The 22,606-nt window shown below is 43.2% G+C and overlaps 1 protein-coding gene across 7 annotated transcripts; it reads right to left on the bottom strand.

Moving 5' to 3' along the window:
* Positions 1 to 2,851: 2,851 nt before the first annotated feature.
* Positions 2,852 to 22,076, bottom strand: LOC121724980 (AP-1 complex subunit sigma-2). Of its 7 annotated transcripts, XM_042112002.1 has the most exons (7): positions 21,933 to 22,076; positions 20,632 to 20,810; positions 15,320 to 15,428; positions 14,985 to 15,122; positions 13,812 to 13,842; positions 8,680 to 8,742; positions 6,315 to 7,529 (listed from the first exon to the last, which is right to left on the bottom strand). In XM_042112002.1, exons 1-6 carry the CDS (start codon positions 21,933 to 21,935, stop codon positions 8,690 to 8,692), a joined length of 513 nt encoding a protein of 170 aa, XP_041967936.1. In that variant the 5' UTR covers positions 21,936 to 22,076; the 3' UTR covers positions 6,315 to 7,529; positions 8,680 to 8,689. The 7 variants fall into 7 exon arrangements, with proteins under 7 accessions (XP_041967938.1, XP_041967937.1, XP_041967939.1 ...); XM_042112004.1 differs by lacking the exons at positions 6,315 to 7,529; positions 8,680 to 8,742; positions 13,812 to 13,842 and adding exons at positions 2,852 to 4,067; positions 11,468 to 11,554 and having other exon boundaries at positions 21,933 to 22,074; XM_042112003.1 differs by lacking the exons at positions 6,315 to 7,529; positions 8,680 to 8,742; positions 13,812 to 13,842 and adding exons at positions 2,852 to 4,067; positions 4,685 to 4,693 and having other exon boundaries at positions 21,933 to 22,074.
* Positions 22,077 to 22,606: the final 530 nt, after the last annotated feature.

The raw sequence follows: 22,606 nt of genomic DNA, 5'->3' as shown, positions 1-22,606 counted from the left end.
TGAAGTTTGTATTTACGCCATTTTCTTTCAGTCTTCCTACACTCTCTTTTTAGAAGTTTAACTGCTGGATTTTGCCTCCATGGTGCTTTCTGTTTGTCCTTAACTTTCTTGAATTGTAATGGAGCAATGTCATCCATAATGTTTGCCATTTTTGCATTAAAGTGATCAAATAAGTCTTCAGAGTCTGACAGTTGACTTGACTTTAGTGAAAGTGCTTGCTCAAAGAGAGCACTTGTCTGATCATTTATGATTCTCCTTTTTACCATCATAGCTGTGTTTTGAGTGTGTGGGGACATAGACACATCAAAGAACACGCAAAAATGATCAGATAAGGCCAGGTCTTTAACAGCTGTAGAGACATCGAGACCCTTTGTGATAACAAGGTCGAGGGTATGGCCGAGAGAGTGTGTTGGCCCCTGTACATGCTGTGTTAGGGAGAAAGTATCGATTAGTGCAATGAATTCCTTGGCATAATTGTTTTCAGGATTATCCACATGCAAGTTTAGATCCCCTGATATAATAAGACAGTCATACTCTATGCAAACAACTGATAGCAGTTCACCTAGCTCTTCAAGAAAAACTTTAGCTGAATGTTTTGGAGGCCTGTAAATTGTCAGTAATAAAATCTGAGGAGAAGACTTAATGCATGCACACAGATATTCAAATGAAGTAAAGTCACCGAATGACGACTGATTGCACTGAAAAGACGTCTTGAAAATTGTGGCTATCCCCCCACCTCTTTTATTTGCTCTGGTAGCACTCAAAAAACTGAAGTTTGGGGGAGCTGATTCGATGAGAGTAGCAGCACTGTTTGCTTGATCTAACCATGTCTCAGTTAAAAGTAAAAAATCAAAATCATGGATAGGCTAACCTACAGCGATGTCCAGGTCCCATGTCAGTAAATGTTTTCATGCAGGCAATGTGTACTATGGATGGGGTAATGCCCTGCATGTCTGTCTTAAAGGCTAACAATAACATCTATAGTCTCTCTCTGCGCTGGAGCTGGAATTGTGGAGACAAATAATATATTGCTAATATATTACCAAACAAGGCCTTAATTGCATGAAGACGGAACAAACATTTTAGTGAAAGCAAGTCAGTCTGCAAATTACAGCACTAAGTACAGGGCCTTCAGGGTTTTCACTTTGGTGCCTTCAGAGTAGTGTAGTAAAAGAGAGACAGAGAGTGCGCAAGATTATGACAATTGGGCAGCGATATAAGGTGGCATAGTTGAGTGAGGAAAAGAGCAGTGGAAATAAGAATAACAACTTATCCAGTTAAAACGTGTCATAGCTTAGTCTAGGTTGCAGTTATTTTTGGCTTTACTGTGTACATGATCACATTGAACCATGGTAATCTGGCCAAACGTATTTTTCTATAGCAATGCATTTTTGTTCAAATCATTATATAGTTATGGTTGTAATTTATTCATCCCAAATCTATGCCATTATATATAATAACACAAAGATGGGAAGAACAGGGCTATGGAACTTTTATTTTTTAAAAGAAAACATATAAACATAATGACATCTGGTCATGAATTTGTATAGGACATTTGGTGACTCTATAGCTACGACCTTGCTCTGGACCATCCGAGAATGACAGTTGGTCATCTCCAGCTGTAGGCTTCTAGAAGCATTGTCATCTTTAGCCCCATAACAGTGACCTATGTAGTTTAGCTGGGCCAGAGATCAATGCCACAATATTACTCTTTCAATTAATAAAAACCCAGACAACCCAACAAGAAAAAGGTCAAAGTATTTTTCAAAAAAAAAAAAAGTCTACACAATCCATTCATACACTTATCTTAAAACTGTTGTGTCTCTTTCTATGGTGCTTTCAGTATGTCAAATGTTATGTTCCTTCCTCCACCCCAAAGCCACCAGTTCGTCCCTGTGTTGATCCAGGGTGTAAGCTCCTCTATTTCTCGAGTCGGCAGGATCTGAGATGTTTTTGTGGATGGGGACCTATGCCAAAAAACTTTACTTCTCCAGAGACTGTCATCCTTGTCTTTGATCAATTATCTTCATGGCTATGGGTCCTATTCGGGATTAAATCTTTAATTTTGTTTCTGCCTCCTGAGTCTCTCTGGTAGAAATGAGGATCATCAGAAGATGAAAGTCACTTTCACAGAAATGACTGTGGGAATGGAATCTCACTGATCCACCTCATGTGGGACTGAAGGTGCAGTCGGATAAGGCACTATGCCACAGATTTTCAGCTTGCCCAATAAGGGGCTTCTTCTCTCATTTGGGACTTTAAGATGAGCCTCATGAATGATACTAGGGTAATTTGCAAGCACAATTAGTTTCACTGACGCAGTACTGGGAATACAGGGCTCAAATTATTCAACTCCAACCAATAAGAAAATGTCATGGCTACGTGAGCGTACAAGGCAGGTCCGTCTGGGACTGCATTTCTACTTCTCTGCCTAAGACTCAATTCGTTCCCTCCTTGCCAGCTTCACTTGAGGCAAAATTGTCACGTGTCAATAAGGATATTCACTCAACAAGGACACCTCTTCCCCGCGGAAGCATAGTCTTTGGACTGTGAATGGGTACATTTGCAAATTCATAAACAGCATCTGTTTCAACTGCATTGACTCACACAAATGAGTGACCTGTCTGGCCACAGAGCCCTTTTGAAAAAGAACTATAGCAACACTATAGTTTTCTATAGTAGCTCTTTTTTGTAAGGGAGTATATATGAATTATGTGCCAGAAAGCTGTGTGTAGGCCTTGCAGTTGTCAACTGATCAATGGCATTACGATACAGTCCTCAAGGTCTTGCTTCTTAGGGCAGAAATTTACAGAGAAATATGGAAATGTGGAAATGTACACAACCTCATAGAAACGGCGGTAGACAAATTTATTTAGTTTCAAACACTGCTGCACAGATTCACAGACACAACAATTACAGATAATACTTCCCCATGACTAGACATACACACACATGGCATAGGTGATGCTCAAATGCTTTAAATACTTACAGTAATATAATACATAATAGGAAAGGGTGGTAGGGTATCACAGGAATATGCTCATCAGTGATTGTAAATGCAGACGACATCAGTGACAATACAAAATATAACCAACATGTGACGATACTTCCGTTGAACATATTCAGTAGCACTTGCATTATAAAGAGCAGTAGTTCACCACAAAACACAGTGGAACATCTCTGAGAATGTTCAGGGCAGTGACATCAAGGGCTTCATTTTGTGCTTTCAACAGTAACAGCCAATCAAAAATGGATACAAGCAGCAGACTCTTCGCAATGTTTGTTGCCTCAACTGCTCAAATTAAATGTTTAACCAAGGCAAAAAACAGAACAGAAACAGAAATCTTTGGTTTTTGACAATGAATCCCTTTTCACATCTCTACCAATACTATAGTACTAAAGTATAAAACAATAATATAACAATATGTGTGAGTGAGTGAGTGTGTGTGTGTATAGAAAACTACAATCAACTTAAAGAAATATGAATGATATTTGTTATTTTTCTTGCCTGGGTCTCCTTCCTCCAACTTCACTGTTATCTTATTCTTTATATTTAAAAAATAAGTCAGGAAAAGCATGAGTGTCCAAACTCAGGGACTGCACACCACCCTCTGCGTGTCTGTGTCATTTCAACCAACTCATTAATAGCTGCTAAATTATTTGTAATTATGTAATTATCTTTCCTTTTCTTAACTGTGGTTGTATTAACAGTACACTGATAAGACTACTGTTAATCTATCTTAAGGCTAAAATAAAAAAAAGAGGTGATGATTTCTGGTAACTTGTATTATGATTCTGTACACTGCTACATCATGTATGTTTTTGTGTGCTGTGTGTGTTGTAAAAAGGACAATGAATGAAGACATGATGAAAAGTCTAAGAGAAACACACTGAAGCACAATTTCTGTGTGTGTGTGAGTGTATGTGTGTGTGCGTGCGTGTGTGCGTGCTACATCTTCAAGCAGACAGACAGGCAGCTGGCAAAGTGAGGTGGACAGCCAGTTGGACAGCCATGGTGTTTATGTCAGTCCGATCTCTTCCAGAACACTCCGTGGAGTCTCTGCTTCCTACAGGAGGAAGTGGGCAGAGTCAAAGTTGCTCCGATCTCGCAGGTGACACTCAAATACCGCCCCCCCCCCCCCCCCTCTTCCCCAGGGGTGACACATATCAGTCACGCATAAGGTTGCTATTATGTGAGGGTCAGTCTTCAATAATCATATAGGGACACACTAATTGGTAATGACTAGCTTCTTTATGACACTTCACACAAACTGGGGAGACCACTAAACTGAAGACTGAGGAGGTGAAGACCTGCTGTTTAGTGAAAATGGACAGGAAAGGAAATGGACAGTAAAAACAAACAGGACATGGGTAGGCAATGGAAAAGATTGCTGACCAAGTTGACCAAGTGGCATAGGAGTAAAAGATTGCAGGGTAAATTAAGTAAATTTCATCTCATCAATGATATGGCTGTTAGTTTGACACAGACATAAAATGCAAAAAACACAAATTTAAAGTAAAACAGTAAATAAACACATATCCATGTGACCATGACACATTCAGTTGTGTGAAAGCAGTGAAGCAACAAGTGGCAAACAGATGGTTTAATGATAAACACACAAGGGAAATGTGTTGAATTTAAAGTGCACAGGGACAACACAATTCAAGCAAAAACAGCACTTACTTTGGCATCCTAACATGACGTTCGGCACAAAGTAAAGAGAAGAGCAGTGTGAGCACAAGTTATTCATTTTCATCAGTTTTCTGAGGGGTATGAAGCTGGAGGTGTCCTTTTCCACATATCGATTTTTTTTCTCTTTACATCTAACTTCCATCGTTCACTTCTGAGAGCTGCGTAATTTCTCCACTCTCTCCACTGCTGTATCGCAATGAATGATTCATGACTGTAGAGCCCGCCATACAGAGGGATTGAAAACCCAATCAGAGTCAAGGCCTTTTTTCCCTGAGATCACAGATGCTGTCATTGCAGACCTCCAGGTTTGTGTGTGCATGCCTGTGTCTATGTGTATGAGTGTATAATGGAAAAGGCTGTACTGGAGAATTGAGTTGCATTTGGGTATGCTCTCTGATCCATGCTATCTGGTGAAATTAGTCATCTTTATAAACCTGCACTATAGGCAAGGTCCAATGTTGCACTCAGATAAGATGAAATACTGAGCCAACTTTTTTGATGGGTTTTACAGCCCATTAACACCAAGGTTAGTATTAGTGTAGCAATTATGGATAACTATCATAAGACTGACACATTTTCTACTTTTCGACTTTAATATTAGGCTTAACATGGAAGCAAAATGTCCCAAAATATTTGTAAAATTGTAAATATCACTGGTTTGGTTGATATGGACATGATCTTGAACCTGCATAAAACCAACCAAAGATAAGAATTCCTTCGTTTCAACTTGCTTTCCTCATGTTGTGACACATTCACATTTCATTCCAAAAACATCTCCATGCATACATCTTTCCCTGGCTTTAACTTACTGTAATCTCATTTCATTTGTGCTTTTGGGTGGGACGACATGGTCAATGAAGATTAAATGTGTTCGCTGTCTGAATTAGATTTGCCATCAGCTCATTAGGAGGAACACCTCTGGGACTGGGAACGGATTGCTGCAGTAATCCAGCCTCCATATGCAAGTAATCAGCTACAAAACGCCATGCACAGCCGAGGCAGCACAAAATCAGACGAATTAATTTCTTAATGCATCTTGAGACCCAAGTAATCCTTGCAATTTTGGGCGATGGCTTCTGAATAGGGGATCCTTCCCCTAAAAGTAAAGTGTGGGGATTATGATGGAATGCCTGCGTGCACGCACACACACACACCCGTCAGCATTGGCTGGGCTCAAGGAATGTAGACCCCCACTGGTTCCTGGCCTACACTATAGGAAAGGAGCACAGCCGAGCACCTTAAGTGTCGTTCAGACAACGCAGGGGTTGTGAATCCCATTCGCTGTGTCAGTCTGAATGATATCCAAATCACTAGTTAAAAGCTTGGGAGTTGGCCATTTTTGCTGTTGGATGGTTAAATGTTTGAAGGCCAACACTGACATAATTGAAACGGAACTTTGGAAAGAGGTTTTCCTTGATAATTACCCCTCAATGCTCTTCTGTGGACTAGTCCTATCCTTATTATTTAGTATTGTGACTTTGCTTGAGGCACTAAGATTTTGCAAGCTTCTAGAATGAATGATCCAATATAATTGGAAATGATTACTCACTAGCATGGACTGAAATGGACCTAAGAACCAAAAGTTCAGCTGTGAAACAAGAGACATGAGTAGGAATCAGAATGACACCATTTGTAGATCATTTATGATGTTTAGTGCCGTCAAGACCCAATACATTGCATATGAAGTTTTAAGTAATCTAGTAGATCTAGAGGAATTTAATTTTTTGCTGTAAACAAAAACTACAAACTGCAGCTTTACAGATTGTTGAAAAGCCATTGCGTGTGATAAATATTCTACTCAATATAAAATTATACTCAATGACAGATCTACTTTTGGGTCTACTTTGTTGACCCAATTTTATTCATTTTAACAAACACAAAATAATAAATAATCTAATTATTGATCAAATGTGCAAAATTCACAAAATTTGAATAGGTAATACTTTTGATGATTACACAAATTTTTCTCACACTTATACATTTACAAAATTGTTATGTGTAGATGCTACCTAGAAGTAGTAGTGAACGCATTACCGCCACTTAGAGTTAACCTATGATTACAAACATACTTACAGTACTTTTAAGTTTTGGAATCTTCTTATATTTTGCCTTTTCTATACAGATCAATCTACTTCTTTTTACCTTAAACAAATACATTTCATTGCCTTAAACTATAGTCTAATTGAACCTAAGAAAACAGTTTCCTGGATTTTGCCTACAGAATGTATGCATTGTAAAACCATCACAGTACTAAAATTCCTAACCTATGATTTTATACCTATAACACTGACCTTTATTTTGAGTTCATGTTAAACAAGCCCTAGCGACCTTATATGTAAAAACATCACAATAAACTTGATAAAAGCATGGCTTCTGTCACAGTACCATGTGTATATGAAGAGAACAAAAACCTTTCCTGATCGGTCTGAAAATGAGACATCATGAATACATGAGAATGAAAACAGTAAAACTATACATGACCATTTCAGATGACTTGTGTGTGTGTTCATGAGTGTGTATGGAGATGAATCAGCCCCAGGGGGCCTGGTGACACGTGACATGAGTGATCCCCCGACACGTTTCCGCCAACAGAGGGCAGTGAGGATGGAGAGGGAGGAGGTGAAGGAGAAGGAGAGGAGGAGGAGGAGGAGGAGGCACAACTGGGCGCTGAGTAGTGGACGCTGTGGGCAGGGCGTGTGAAGTGGCTCGGCATGCAGGATGGACAGCTGGCCGCGACAGCAGCGGTGGCGGCGGCAGTAACAACAGCAGCAACAGCAGTGGTGGGGGCAGCAGCGGGCATTTAATACACAGGCACATTAAAGTACTCATGTCGTGGCTAAGGGAGAGAGAGAGACAAAAATAGAGAGGTGCAGACAAACACACACACACACACATGCAAAAAATCTCATGTCACCATGCAAGGCAAGCAAAACTCTCCAGTCACCCTCTAGAGCCATGGATCCTAAAGGGGAGGGAGGGAACAGGACATAGAGCACAGGGCATGCAGACCACTGGCACACAGGACACAGAAGCACACAACTCAATGGCAGCCTATGGACGTGTTCACAGGAAAGGAGTCTGCAGAGGGGGAAGGTCCACTGAGAGTTATGCACTTGGACGCAAAATGAACAGGAGTACAGTACTCAACATTATTGGTCTACTGATCAATATCACTATTTTCCTCCATTTAGTGCTTGGTCAGATAGCATTAAGTCTATGCATGTGAACAGAAGTACTAGACCTCAGGCATAGGCTTAAGATTCATCCTTCTGCCGCATCTCTATGTGTAAAATGTTCAATGTTGGAGAAAAAAACACTGACAAGATGAGTACTGCATTGCTGCAAAAGGGAGATATGTGTTCATGTGTGTGTGTAGGTTGTCCGTGTTTGTGTGTGTTATCTGTGTGTATATGTCTGTGTGTGTGTGTGTGTGAACTGCAGAGGGAGCTCTCGCCATTGACTCAAGCGCAGCAACTGTGATTGGAGGCCAAAGCGAGATACTGGCTTCCCTCCTCCTCCCTGGGGAATGTTGTGCTTAGATCTTTTACTAAGAGCTAGAACAGTTGGAGGTCCTGGCTAGGGTCCCTTATCGCCAACACAAAACAAAGGACTACAGAAGACAAATTACACTACACAGCAGGACACAGGGCAACACCGTGCTACACAAAAGGGATCTAATTTGTTTTGAGACCAAAAAAACGCTTTAGTAGGGCTGAAATCTACAGCAAAGAATAAACAATATCCACCTTCATCTATGATTATCTTTTTCTGTTGGGGTGAAACAAGAATGAATCCACATCTACATACAGTACATATAAGCACTATCCTACAGGCACATAGCACACACCCAAGGGCAAAAATGACCTTTACTATCACATGGTGTTAAGGGGGAGTAGGTGGCTCTGTACGCTACACTATTGACATGACCAGTGATGTAGTAGAGTCCCTAAGAGGCTTCTGCTGACACAGACACTGACAGTATTCACCTCCATGTGTTTAATTCTGGAAAAGACCAGAGGACTCTGCAGCCATATTAGGACTCATCATACCTGCAGGGCAAAGAGTTTAAGGGGAAACAGGGGAACAGAAAAAGCGCTGTATCATTCAAATGAGGATACAGGCCAGGTATGTCCCTCAGGAACAAATGTACCATGTAAGATTGAATTCTTTGAGCTCCACTCTCCTGTCTCTGCACAACTCCTCTTCCTACCCCACCCCAGCCCGGCTCTTCCCTCCTCTCTCCCGTCTTCCTCACTTACCTCCAGCACGAAACCAGCTCAGCGCTTAAGTGCTTCGGGAATCTGCTGAGGCGCCACTATTCCCGGACAAAAGTGCTCGCTCCGAATGCAAACAACAGCTTGAACGCCACCACATATCGTTTTTCTTTTTTCATTAAGAACTAATTAAAACGGTTTCGTTCTAATTCCCCCTCGGAATGTCGTCTTCCGATGTAATTATCTGGCATCGGAGCTGTGTGGTGCCCCAGCTTGCTGCTCAAAGCCTCCTATCATACTTCCAATTTAACTCCCTCACCTCGAAGCTTTCATTAATGCTTCGTTATGTGTTGACGCCATGCTAATAACTCAGAGAGGGCTTATTTAAAAGATAAAAGATGAGTGGGAATGCAAGCAGAAATAAATATTTTTATTTGAGGCCTGATGATGCCAAATGGCACAACAGCAAACATGAGAAAGGCTTTCAGCTCAGTTCACCAATTAAAGTGCTGGAGCACACCTAACAAGTCTCATGTGCCACGGAGATCTTTTGTCAATAATGTTTTTCGGTTTTCTTTTCTCTCAAGGGGAGAGTACAGATCTTTGTTGTATCTGCACCTAATAACAGTCTTTTGTTTCACTTTGCCGCATTCCTATTCTCGGTCTTTCACATACTGTACATTCTCTCATTATTTTTATCTCCTCCTCCTCCTCTGTCTCTCTCTCTCTCTCTCTCTCTCACACACACACACACAGAAGCACACACATCGAGGAAGAGAGAGAAATTATTACTCCTGATTACCATGACTTACTAATAGTGCTGATAAAGAAAATCGTCCTCAGCAGGCGAGGGATGGAGGACAAATGGCCTAAATGTTTAAATGTCCTCTTGCTTAATTAAGGAACTGACATGGATGAAATGACCCTGATGACAGAGAGTCAATTTCATCCTACCCCCACACAGTCTGTGGTCCATTTGTAATCGAGGCCTCTAAAAAGGTCAATATGAGATCACCCTTCATCGTCACCTACCTCCTCCTCTTCCATATTTCAGGTTTCAGATGTCATTTATTGGTCAATTCTTTGTGTATATTTGTATACTTCAGACAAAATACTGTTTCTGCTCTTTCTCTTATCGTCCCAACCATCTATGTTACTAAAGAACTGCTTCCTTCCTCTTTCATTTGAATCTGATGTGTGAGAGACGCCTTGGCTAATGCTACTGCCTGAACTTTGGATTCAGACACCCCCGCTGGTGGAAGAAAAAAGCGCACACACACACACACACACACACACACACACACACACACACACACACACACACACACACACTTACATACACAAACATAAACAGACCAAGAAAAGAAAAAAAAAGACTCCAATTGCTTTTACTTTGGAGTAAAGAGCAATTGCCGTCAGACTAGGGACAACGGTAGTTCTGAACAAGCAAGAGTCAAGGCTGGCACTGCAAACCCAAACCAATAGATTTAATGCTGTGCCTGTCTGAGTAGGGGAAACGAGGTCACCCGGGCAATCAAGTGCTCTGTGGTCTATTACGCATGACGGAGGAACTAAGTACTCCTAACACACACACACACAGTCAGACACACATATACACACACAGCAGATATAAGAGCTTTGTGAATATTTTGTGAAGGAAATGCAATTGTTGTTTGTCACACTCTGGTCCTGACCCAATGATGCTGAATCACTGGTGTCAATAGTTGTTGTTGATCGGAATATATGAAAAATCATGCTTAAGTGTTGATACTTATGTATCTTTGATACGTTAGTGTTGGACTCATGTCACTTCTAAGACCACTGGCATTGTCTGAGACAAAAGCTGCCAAATTGCATTTCTTCAATGAAATATTCATACCATCCAAAGCTGTTATCTCCCTGAAATTATATACAGTCGCTCTCTAAATGTTGCCATGGCACTTTGCAGGGGCAGAGTCTTACATCCATTGGTCAATCTGTTATGCATTGTGCAGATTTGATTTTCTAACATGACTCAGCATAGAGAGTTTTGTTCACCACAGATATTGTAATGAATGTCTGGCTCCAAAGAATGGACACAATAATATTCCCATGCGTTTAGCAGTTTCTGTTCATTTTTCAGAAACTTTGAGCAGGTTGCCCAAAAGCAACTTACAGTCAGGTTGTGTTACAAGCATTCTGCTAAACAATTCCAATTACTTTTGCAATGCATGACTAGGCTAGGCTTCACATCGATCATGTTAAAGGGTATTTCTCAATTAAGTCCTCGACAACAGACTGAGAAATGTAAGACATCAAACCAACCTGCATGGCTGGACAATCCTAAAGGCCTCAAGCTAAAAACACACCTCCGCACACCGCTAAGTAATTTGGGCTTCTAGTTGTCTGGCACCCCGCGGAGGACCTTGAGTTTCCCCTCCCCGCTGACAGCACTTGAGACGGTAGGGGGGAATGAGTGAGAGAGGGACCACATGCGCTCACTCCACACGGGCACGCCACTCGCTAGCTGGCTGGAGAAAACCCCATGCTGACTGACCAGGTCAGTCTGGTAATTACCGACCCTCTGGCAGCAGGCCTGGACTCTCTAGACCCCTCATCATTATAAGATCTCCTCATTGGCCAAACCGCCCCAGTCCTCCGTCTGGCTCTACGGACACAAAACCCAGCCAATCAGAGAGGGCCTTGAGTCCTTCCTGCACTGCTGCTGTTGTCATTATTGTCTGTGGGCAAGCTACAGGAGCTCTGTTCATTTTTGTCCCTCTCTGAGTCGGAGTGGAAAAACAAGAATATCCATAAGGGTAAATACAACTTGAAGTCAGGAAGCAAAACTTTGTATCAAAGCTTGGGTAACTACTTCATATTTGGGACAGTGGTGTAGGATACTGCTTTTGATTGCTTTTTCACAGTAACTGTGAGAGGCTCGAGCTCTTGTGGTTAGTTACTGCCGTTTATGGGAGGGTTGGACAATCAGAAGGGTAATGAGGTGAAAGTACAGTAATCACAAGTGACATGTGACTACAATACAAACCTTTAGATTTAGAGGCAGTGCAACCAACGAGACTGCAAATTGTGCAAAATGAGGCAAGTCTCCTTGGAGGATGTTGGATAATTAGCAAATTAGTATTGATGTTTTCCTGTGCTAACTACATTAATTGGCCATCGGGACTGCAGTCTTGGTCTTTCTGTTATACACTTATGATAGTTTTTACCATTTCTATTTAACTGTACCTATTTGCTGTTTTATACATTGCATATTGAGGCTCAGATTGCATATTTCATTTTATCCCCCATCTCAGAACTGTGCATTAAAACATGAATCCATGCACGTGCATAAATCTGAATAAAATCCCATTTTTTCAATTACCATTTTGCTTTGCTAGACAATTAGACTATGACTGCTTAGAGTATGACTGCTATGTACAGTCCTCTCCATGTAAGTGTCTCTCAGCAAACCTCTGAGCGACTCATTTTCCTCTGCATTTATCCCACCTACACACATCCCATCTCCGTTTCAGGAATCTCAGCGACTCACACATTTAGACCAGCGCATTTGAATGTCTGAATTATGCCATTAGTTTTGTAGTTTTCACACACATTCTCTCAATTCCCCATTTTAAGCAACCATTCAAATGCTTTCAGGAAATGCACAACGCTCTTTACTTTAACCTGCTTAGCTTTAATGCGGCATCACTCCTTAACAGTGTGTACCCGTTGCATTCCTTTAAGGTTCTCTCCAGTGTAACTCATAAACACGCACGCACACACACACACACACACGAGAGGCCAGATGCATTAGCGGCAGCCCCAGCAGTGGCTAGTCCGGCAGTGCAGCAGCCTTCTCCACAGCCCTGCGAGAGCGTGAGCAGAGAATGAGAGGCACTCCAATAGCGACGGCTGAGACAGGTTTGGTAATAGCCATCTCAGCCGGATGCCTCTCAGTGGACCGCGCATTTGGGTCATATCTCAGTGTGCTGCCTTAGCCTGGCACCTCAAGACAATGATTGACCCCCTTCTCCCCTTTCTTATTCTATTATCCCACCTTTCAGACGTGCTAGCAAAGGCCTCCCCGCCAAGCAAATCCTATAAAAATGTCTGGCGGGGTGTGTGTGTGTGTGTGTGTGTGTGTGTGTGTGTGTGAGGCGGCCGAGGCAGCACGGAGGTCAGGTGACTGACTGGTTGAAAGAGTTGCTAGCGAGTGGAGAGAGGAGGGGATGTAAATGGCCCCCTCGTCCCTCATATGCTGAAATGACACTGTTCTGTAGCGTGGCCCAGATGACAGCGCGTTGCCTAGGAGTGATGTGGGTAATTTACTCTGCGGAGGGGCAGAGATGAACACACACCCATTTACTGAGGACGGGCGTTCAGTCTGTGGTGACTGCAGCACACTAACAGAGAAGGGAAATGACGTCTCTCGATCTTATCCTGGTGCTTAGGAAACTGAAGTTCCTGTTTTTGTACAGGCCAATTACCTGCTTGGATCTGATTAGAAGGGAGACAAGAGAATGGACTATATCCCCTGGCCTCAATACACACATTTCTTTTGGTGTGAACGCCTGTTTGTCTAATTACTTTCTGTTTGGCCTAACGCCTAGCACTACTTGGCATCTTGTTACACTATTCAATGTGAATATTGTATCAAAGGACCTTTACATACCAGCATCCAGAGCGCAACGGTGCAATGAACTGTTATAATACATATAGCTTAGTGGTTATATTTCATTGTTTTAACATGAAAGCAAAAAGTGCTGTAATCAATTATTTTTCTTAGGATGGCTGCTGCAGAAGTCACTGGTATGTGAGAGACCTTTGTTTTGTACCTAGCTAAACATTATAAGACTACTGCTACTAGGTTAACTAGAATAGCTACTCTATAACTCATCTCCAAAGATGAGGCTGGACAGTACCTGGAAAGAGTCGAATCTGAAAATCTAGATTCTGTAAATCAAAGAGCAAAGGAAGAAAGGGAGGAAAGGAATAAGGGAGGGAGAGAGAGAGAGTGAGGGAGGGAGAGAGCACAAGAAAAAGAGAGACAGAAAAAAGGCATAAAAAATTAACTGAAGTCAGGAGAAAAAAAAGGAACAAACTCAAAGGCTGACAGCAACAAAAGACCAGAGCTAGGGGGAGGGAAAGAGTGAGACCTGGCAACGGCTCTTCAAATGTCAGCAGTAATTGCTGTCGACCGATATAAAGGCTTGTCGCTCTTTTTCGGATGTTCTGTCAATGTGTTGCCTCGCACTGGAAACAATCAGATATCTCCTCTGATATCTGTGCGAGCAAGATTAAAAGCCATCATGCTACACCATCTTGACAGATGTAAAGGCTCTTCAGTCAAACTGGGCGACATCTAATGCGCTTCAAAAACTGACTAAGTCCCAGACTGGGTATGTCTGTCTGATTGATCTGTGGGGAGTTTTAACTTCTGAGAAGTTCAAACTAGTGAGAGTAAATTGCACTGGTAAATACTTTGAGTTTGTGTAGTGTAGTGTATAGGTACTATGCGTGTGTGTGTTTGTGTGTGTGTGTGTGTGTGTCTATACACATGAAAGCTGCAGTGGTATTTTCGGGTAAATGTAATACCTAGCATCTTACGAGGTTACTGTGCACAGGAGAGGGTCAGGCTTCTCCCAGCTGTAAAAACGTCCTCCGGATGATTCAGTGGATATTAAATTCATACCATAAAGAGTGACCCACCGAGGAGGGAGTGAATTCTCCCAACATGGAGGCTAATATACAAGTGCTAACAAGAGGGGAGTGCTAAAAGGAATGCTCTCTGCGAGAGAACATGAAGGAAGGGGGAGCTGTCAATGTGAGGGAGAGAAGGAAAGGAGCAAGAGGAGGAGAGGAGGAAGGAGGAGACCTCTAGAGGGAGAGTGAGTTCAAAAGGAGAGAGGGAGTGAGACAGGGAGAGGCAGTGACTAGAAAAGGAGCTCATCCGCAGGGGAGAAGACATGATTGTTGAAAGGAGTTTCAGTGAGAGCTGAGACCTACTCTAACGGGAGGTTGGCTGACGGTTCTCAGGGATTCTTTCTGGCAGGTTAGTGCTGAAGAGGAGGTAGGGGGTTGGGTTAGAGTCTTACCTCCTGTAGCAGGTCTGCTTGCTCTATGGCCTTCAGGACGTTCTTCTTGGAGGTCTCCTGCGCCTCGCCTCCCAGCAGGAACTCGTCCAGGATGAAGTAGGCTTTCTCAAAGTTAAAGATGATGTCTAGCTCACACACCTGCAGCCCAGGAAGCCTCATCACACACACACACACACACACACACACATTCACACACATCCACACACAGTCCAACAGTCTCCACATTATGTTTGCTTTACACCATCTCTATTTGAAAGTATGTGTGTGAAGTCTAAGTCATCAACTTACATTAAAAAATGTTTAGATAAATATGTACTGTGCATAGGAACACATACACTGCCAAAATACTTATCCAGCAGCTCCACATATCGATGGATGATTTCCAGGGTGATCAGCTCGTTGTCCTGGTCCTCTATAGCGCAGCAGAAATACAGGCTGGCGTATCTGAAACACAAAGAGAGAATTTCGCCTTTTTTTTAGAGCGCTTTCAGCCGCAGAGGACAGCTTTCACTGTGACAGATGGGCAAACTAGTCCATGAAAGGAACGCCATTCATGAAGGTGGATCGCCAGAACAGAGGACCCCTCTGGCATGACAGGGCAGATAAGACTGCAGAAAAGGCTTTCATTATCTGACGACGGAAACAGAGCAGCTTTGGGATTGAATGGGCATATATGCGAGTGTCAGTCTGTGTGTTTATTTGTTTGTGCATGCACTCTTTTCTCTGTATGCATTTATGTGTGTATGCATGCATTAGTGTGTGCATGTGTGTGTGTGTGTGCGCATGCACTCTTGTATCTGTGTTTGTGGGTGTATGCATTTATGTGTGTATGTGTGTTTGCATGCATTAGTGTGTGCATGTGTGTGTGTGCATGCATCAGTGTGTGTGTGTGTGTGTTTATATGTGCGTATGTATGTGTGTGTGTGTGGTCAAAATTACTCAAAGACAACTGGTGTGAGACTGCAGCTTTATTCACGATACCGGGAGACTGTTACCCACATCAAATGTCAAGTAACAATCCTACACATAGTATGTATATAGTAAAAGTATATATACTTTTTTGATCCCATGAGGGAAATTTGGTCTCTGCATTAAACCCAATCGGTGAATTAGTGAAACACAAACAGCACACAGTGAACACACAGTGAGGTGAAGCACACACTAATCCCGGCGCAGTGAGCTGCCTGCTACAACGGCGGCGCTCGGGGAGCAGTGAGGAGTTAGGTGCCTTGCTCAAGGGCACTTCAGCCGCGGCCCACTGGTCGGGGCTCGAACTGGCAACCCTTCGGTTATAAGTCCAGAGTGCTAACCAGTGGGCCACGGCTGCCCCCCAAAAACATCTCTGGGTGTTACAAGACCCCATAACCTTCTAATGGCCTAGACTATGTTTGTGTCCTTGGGGTGAAGTCAATCAGACACCCTACAGCAAACAGTCTTCTCACTCTGGAAATTTCTACAGAGGGAGACTTTGGATGACACAGGGGTTATTCCTATTCCATGTGTGTGTGTGTGTGTGTGTGTGTGTGCTCATGTGCATATGTGTATCACTTTGCCTTTAAAGATGCTAATGGCTCTATGCATGCTACTCATTTGTCTTCCTCACTGCCTCCAAACTGGAGACAAAGCACAAACAGAGAACACTTCCCCTCGCTCCGCATGTGATATATTGCCTCTCTGCTCATTCACAAAGTGCTGACTATGCATCTTTTTATGCCACTCCCGCCCCCTCTCACACACATTCCCCTGAAATAAAGTATTGCTGTTTTCAGCATATAGGATATTCATTTGACCGACTGGCGAGGGATGCCAATGTCTCCATCCCCCTCACACTTCACTCTCAATGCTTTCTCTCCCTCCCCTTATTCTCCCCTCTCTTCCGATAACCTTCTCCCAGACAAGAATTATTTCAGCATGTGACCGCCACCGTGCAGACAAGTGACTCGATGAAATTCCACGGGGGGGGGGGGGGGGGGGGGGGTAAAGGGCACACAAGACTCTGAAGCGGGGATCACACTGAAAATAACAAAGCGGCAGCAGTAAGCGTAACACAACGCTCAGACCATAATAAGTTCTATCTCGTTCCTAAGTAACACACACGGTTTGCCTAAACTGACGCTTGTGTTGTGCTTTACAAGAGGCTTACTTGTCTCTTTTTGCTTTTGATAGAGCCATGAAGCAAAAATACCCAGTCTAGTCACATACAATATCACATACAATATCACTTCCCCTGTGTGATCCTAAAAAAAGAGGAAGAAGAAGGTGTTGCAGATATGATAATAACATTAACAAATAATAACATTAGTTTCTTGAGTGTGCAGCGAGCCAGCGGAAGGGTCTTGTTTCGCCCTGAAGGGACTTATTTTCCCATGATGACCGGCGTTCTATACATCATCCCGCTTATTATACGGCTACTTGCCAAAAGGAAAAAATAAACTCCATGATATGTCTCTTTACACTTATTTGTTACCGTTTCGTCGTGGCTTTTGCCAAGAAACAAATAGTTCGCAACACACGCTGAACTTGAATCAAACATTCTTTAGAACACAGCTGATCAACCGTCTGCTTTCACTTTTGAATGAAGTTCCAAGCACAAACTCCGTTGCCATTGACAGCGGTCATTCTTGTTTTCAGAAGTCCTTTCCCAAGAAATAATGACCGCTAGAACTTTCGGAAATCCCATTCAAGTCAATGGAGCATTCTACTTGCATTGTGAAGAGCCGTATAATAACAAATAATAACATTAGTTTCTTGAGTGTGCATGTTCATCTTGCACTTCAGCCCTGAGTGTAACAGCATGCAGTGCAGTGTGAATATGTGTGCAGCTCTCTTCATCACGAACAGAGCTCCAAGTAGTTGGTAGCCCTGCAGCCACCAGCTCTGGCTGCCTCCTTCTCACCATCAAAGGTGGAAATATTGACACAGCTCCCAAGTCAACACGACCTGCGTTTCTATCTATCATGAAAGGATGACCTAGCCTACAGTGTCATACAGTGTCAAGTGGCTTGACAGGATTTTAAAGCTCTATGAGGACCACTGGGCATTTGTCACCAGTGTATACAGTGTGTACCATGTGCAAATACATTGCAGTTGCAAGTGCCTGAGTTGAATCTTATCCACCACTTACCCCAGAACGACTAGCACTGCAAGGATATCCTCCTATCCTGGAAATAGATTATTTATTTATTCATATACAACATGCGCACATTAATATATGTCCATAAAAATGTCATTTTCATAGTGTACGAAAGTGGGGAGTGTAAGAAAGGGCTCTATTCTCTTCATATATTTGAAAGCATTCCTCTACTTGCAAAGGCTCTATGCTTCAGTAGCATATTATATTAAAATCAGGGGGGACCAGATTTGATTGCAAGCTTAAGCAGTTTATAGAAAACAACTCCGTAATCTCATTTCATTATTGAGGGTTTAGCCCCACAACACAACTGCTCCAATTCCATAATCATCACCTAAAGCTTTGGAGGCATATTCTGGGTATGCTACCTACACACACAGCGACAAGGAAAAACTAAAAGCTAAACTAACTAAACACATTGCTATATTACTTTGCTCTCATCACAAAAGAGGATCTATATGCTGTTCAGATTCAAATCTCTCTTACACAACTGTCTGGAAAGAGTGCAAGTGCTTGCCTGGCGAGTAGTAAGCAAAGCGGGTCAAAGGGTTGGCGCTTGTCAAGTCTGCCAAGTATGCGCTTAGAGACTAAACTCTGGCCTGTGGCTCTTACTGAGTCTCAAGAGTGCTGTTCAACCTCATGAAGCCCTGAAATGAGAAGCAACGGACTGTGTTATGGAAATGAGGAAGGGGGGGGGGGGGGTATCAGCTGGCGGAGGTCTTGATTACCACGCTGACAGAATGTTGCATCCGAGCAAATCTGTTTATAATTGAGCACTGGGCATTGCAACCAGGGGGCCTTGAGCAAGGGTGGCAAGGATTCTCTGTTACTCCTGGGTGCTCTTTATGGATTTCTCTTCTGCTCAACCCTATTCCCCCAGCAGCAGTTTTGTCTTTCTGATGTTCAGTTTCAACTGTGTCTCTCTCCCTCTCTCTCTGTCTCTCTCTCTGTATGTCTCCATCATCTCTGAAGAAAGAATTCTCCCTTTTTTCTCCTGCTGCTTGTGTTTTCCTCTCTCACGCTCATAAATCACACCAGTCGGAGCGTCCTCTTGGCCGAGTGCAGCAGACCTGTCACTGTTTTCGCTAGGGCGATGTCTGTGTTACAGACTCTACCTGCCAAAGGGACGTGCCGTGAGGGGGCTCGGGAGTCAGCGCACTCCGTGCAGTCTCCACCCGACCGTGGCGCAGAGATAACAGCCAGGACGCTCCACCAAATGCTGCGCTCTTCGAATGACAAACACGCCCCTGCCACTCCATTAGATTGCCAAGCACGTCTGTCTTATTTAATGTGGCAGGAAGCTAATGAGGATTAGCTTGGCAAACAATGACGAGTACATATGAGCATGTTTTTTATCTGCCGCGAAAGGTCAGTATTAATTTACCGCCATCGCCGTGACTGTAGCAGAAGGAGGGTTCTGCACGTCTCTCCCTGAGCCCCGTTGAGGATGCAGGCAGCTCGGTGCACGTTTGTCTGTTGTGGGTCTGTTTTGAGTGGCTCCGGCAAAAAGGGGAGCTCGTTTTACATTCGTTGCCACTCTCGGCCTAAGGTGACCCCTGCGTCTCTCCTTGGATTTCTGATGCTCCAGTTCCTGATTAAATTTCTGTGAGTAACAGAGAACAGAAACACCCTTGACGGCTGTGTCCTCTAGCACACCTTTTAAATCAAAGGAATAACACCCATGAGAAAATGCAGCAACATAGAAAACACTACAGGCCTCACAGAATAAACAATGACATTGCCAGTGTGAAGGCAGCATTAATCAGTGCTGAAACTGACCGCATGTCTTAAAGACATGGGTGTTGAGACCTGGATCTGTAACCTAACACCAAGAAAAAAACACTAATGCACCACCAATCGAACCACATCCATGTGTATGAGCTGGGGCTGTTTGTTGTTTGGCAGAGTGCGGTCATCTCAATTCGCACTTGATTGGCAGGCCGGTGGCTGTGTGGTGCCACCTCGTATGGGTCACGGTGGCTCAGCCCACATGAAAAGCCCCAACCCATTGGTTGGCACGGCAACTGTGAATAATGAGGCGAGAAAAATGTTCTCTCTTTTTTCTTCTCCCCCAGCAATCCAGGCGTGCCACTGCTTTCATCTTTTCTTTTAACCCCAGCTTAACTCTCAACGGCCTGAGCATGCCGCCTCACACTCCGTCAATAACATGAAAGACTAAAAGAAAACAAAAAAACAAGCCGATTCTAGCGACTCTTGGTTAAAATGTCACACCCTCACTGCAATACTACAGTAGAAACAGGTGACACCGCACCTGTAAGTTATACTGAAAGCTCTTCAAATCTAATGCATTTCCCCTGATTTTATGATAAGGCTGGCAACATGTTGTGTGCTTGCATAAGTTAGCATTATAGTATTAAACAGTAATATGTTGACAGGGCAATAGGACTAACAAAACCAACTTGATAAACACACAGGTGCACTGCACTTCTCTCCTGCCTCTCTGTAACTCCACTGACACTTTGGGCGTGCGTAACCAAACAGATCAGCCACACCAACCTTTTGTAAACAATCTTGAGGTCTCGCCATTCGAGAAAGCTGCACATCTTGGGCTTGCGCGCCAGCACGGTCTGCACCAGCTCCCGGGTGATCTTCTTCTTCTCCTTGTCAGACAGGGGTACATACCACTTCTGCAGCCTCAGCTTTCCCTGCCGACTGAACAGCAGCATGAACTGCATCTGGGGAGAGGGAGAGGAACGGACAGGGGCAGGGATGGGGAGACAAGACGGGAGACCGCAGGGGCAGTGATTATGGCAGCACCGGGACAGGGAGGGAGACGGAGACCGGACACAGACAAGAGGGCAGCGGAAAGGGAAGGCCAGGGTCAAAGTTCATAAGGGGGACATGGCAGCATTTAAAAATAAACAGAAGAGATGAGATTAAGGAGATGCACACACAAACACATAGGAGAAATGGTGGTACGGTGGTGTTGGTTAGAGGGGTGGGGGGCGTAGAGAAGAAACACAGGATTCTTTTCCATCCCAAAATGTGTATGTGAATGATAGCACCCAAAAACACAGACTAGAATGAATTAGGCTAACCTATGACAGAAGAGCTTCACGACCTCTACAGAATCGATAATGTTATCCAAGGATACATGTACTCCAAGGATACATGTTGACCTAGATACTAACTGACATTATAACCCTATCATAAAACACATTGATAATAATAAAACATTATTCACTCTGTCACAGGGAGTGGAAGGGCGACATCGAGGAAGTCTGTCTCTCACAATACTGTAGCAGAATATAATAGAATGGACAGGGAGACTCATTGGCTATGTTTAACACGCTCGAATTCAGAACGTGAATTATCTGTTTATTGCCTTGGCTAGAGACCGCATCTTGGACTGTGTAGACACAGTACACGCACGGCATGTTGATACGAAGTAAAAAAAAAAAAAAAAACCTGCACTCGCCCCCAGTTACCCGCATCACTTGACTGTTTACAAATGAGGGATTACACAATTGTACCAGCCCGGTCGTTAAACTAATAACATCTCAACTTAGAACCCAATAGTAACCTGGTCGGTGTTGGTTTCACAAGCGCTCGATGTAGTTCAGGCTTAGTAGTAAAATACTATGTCGTGTTATATTCTGATCCACCATGTTTACTTTCAAGTTCATTCAGTTAACTAGTTTATAGCTAATTATACCACACCGAGACGGTAAGAAACGTGGGCAGACGACGTCAAGTGTAAATCTACACTTTTGACAGACAGCAGCGCGCGACAGTTCAGCATAAGCTCCAATGAGCATATTTGTATTTACAGAGGTCTGAATTCTGAAGGTACTCACCATGGACCTTAAACGACAGTCTTTCCAGGTAAATTAAGAGCGCACACCCAACGTGGTGCTCACACTGATTTCAGAGTTTTTGTATTCAGTGTATTCCTGTCACAGGGTTCCCTTCGGTTTTGTCTCTAAGACGGAGCTACCCTGGACCGTCACTTGGCCGTTATTTCCTCATTGGTTTAAGGATTACTTTAAAAATATTCATTGGTCAAGTCCTGCCGTTATCCCCGCCTATACTCGCCTAGGATTGAGTATATGGTCATGATTCGCTGTAGTATATGTCAATCTAATTTATGTCAGTCGCAATGTCGTTTCAATAAGCCTCATGGTTTCTAAAGAATAACACAGTAAGGACCAACAACTATAATAGCATTCTGATAATACTTTATCTCTAAAATTAGATTCGTAATAGATGGCATTGCACATATGAGCTTATAGCACAGTTATGTCCGGTCAGGGGTTAGGCCTACATTAGATATGTTCTACATTTCAAAGATTTACCAGTTCTCAATTTTGGTTTCAATTGTGCCCTCTTTCATGAGTGCCGACTGAGGGCAACTACATGAGAACCCTCTACGCGTTATGGATTTCTCAATAACATTGAACATGGATATTACGCATTTTACGCAAGCACGTACCCAGACTGACTTGAGGAAGCATGAACTTCACGGTGATTT

Source organism: Alosa sapidissima, chromosome 12 (assembly GCF_018492685.1).
Source record: "Alosa sapidissima isolate fAloSap1 chromosome 12, fAloSap1.pri, whole genome shotgun sequence".
NCBI lineage: Eukaryota > Metazoa > Chordata > Actinopteri > Clupeiformes > Clupeidae > Alosa > Alosa sapidissima.
The sequence above is the reverse complement of the archived record's forward strand: the minus strand, read 5'-3'. Positions and strand labels throughout refer to the sequence as shown.

Excerpts from the sequence above, each read along its gene's own strand:
- LOC121724980 (XM_042112002.1), bottom strand. Across the intron at positions 15,123-15,319 it reads TGGATAAGTATTTTGGCAGT|GTGTGTGAGCTAGACATCAT; the intron begins GTATGTGTTCCT and ends CCTGGGCTGCAG. Across the intron at positions 13,843-14,984 it reads AAGCAGACCTGCTACAGGAG|AATCTAGATTTTCAGATTCG; the intron begins GTAAGACTCTAA and ends TTTGATTTACAG.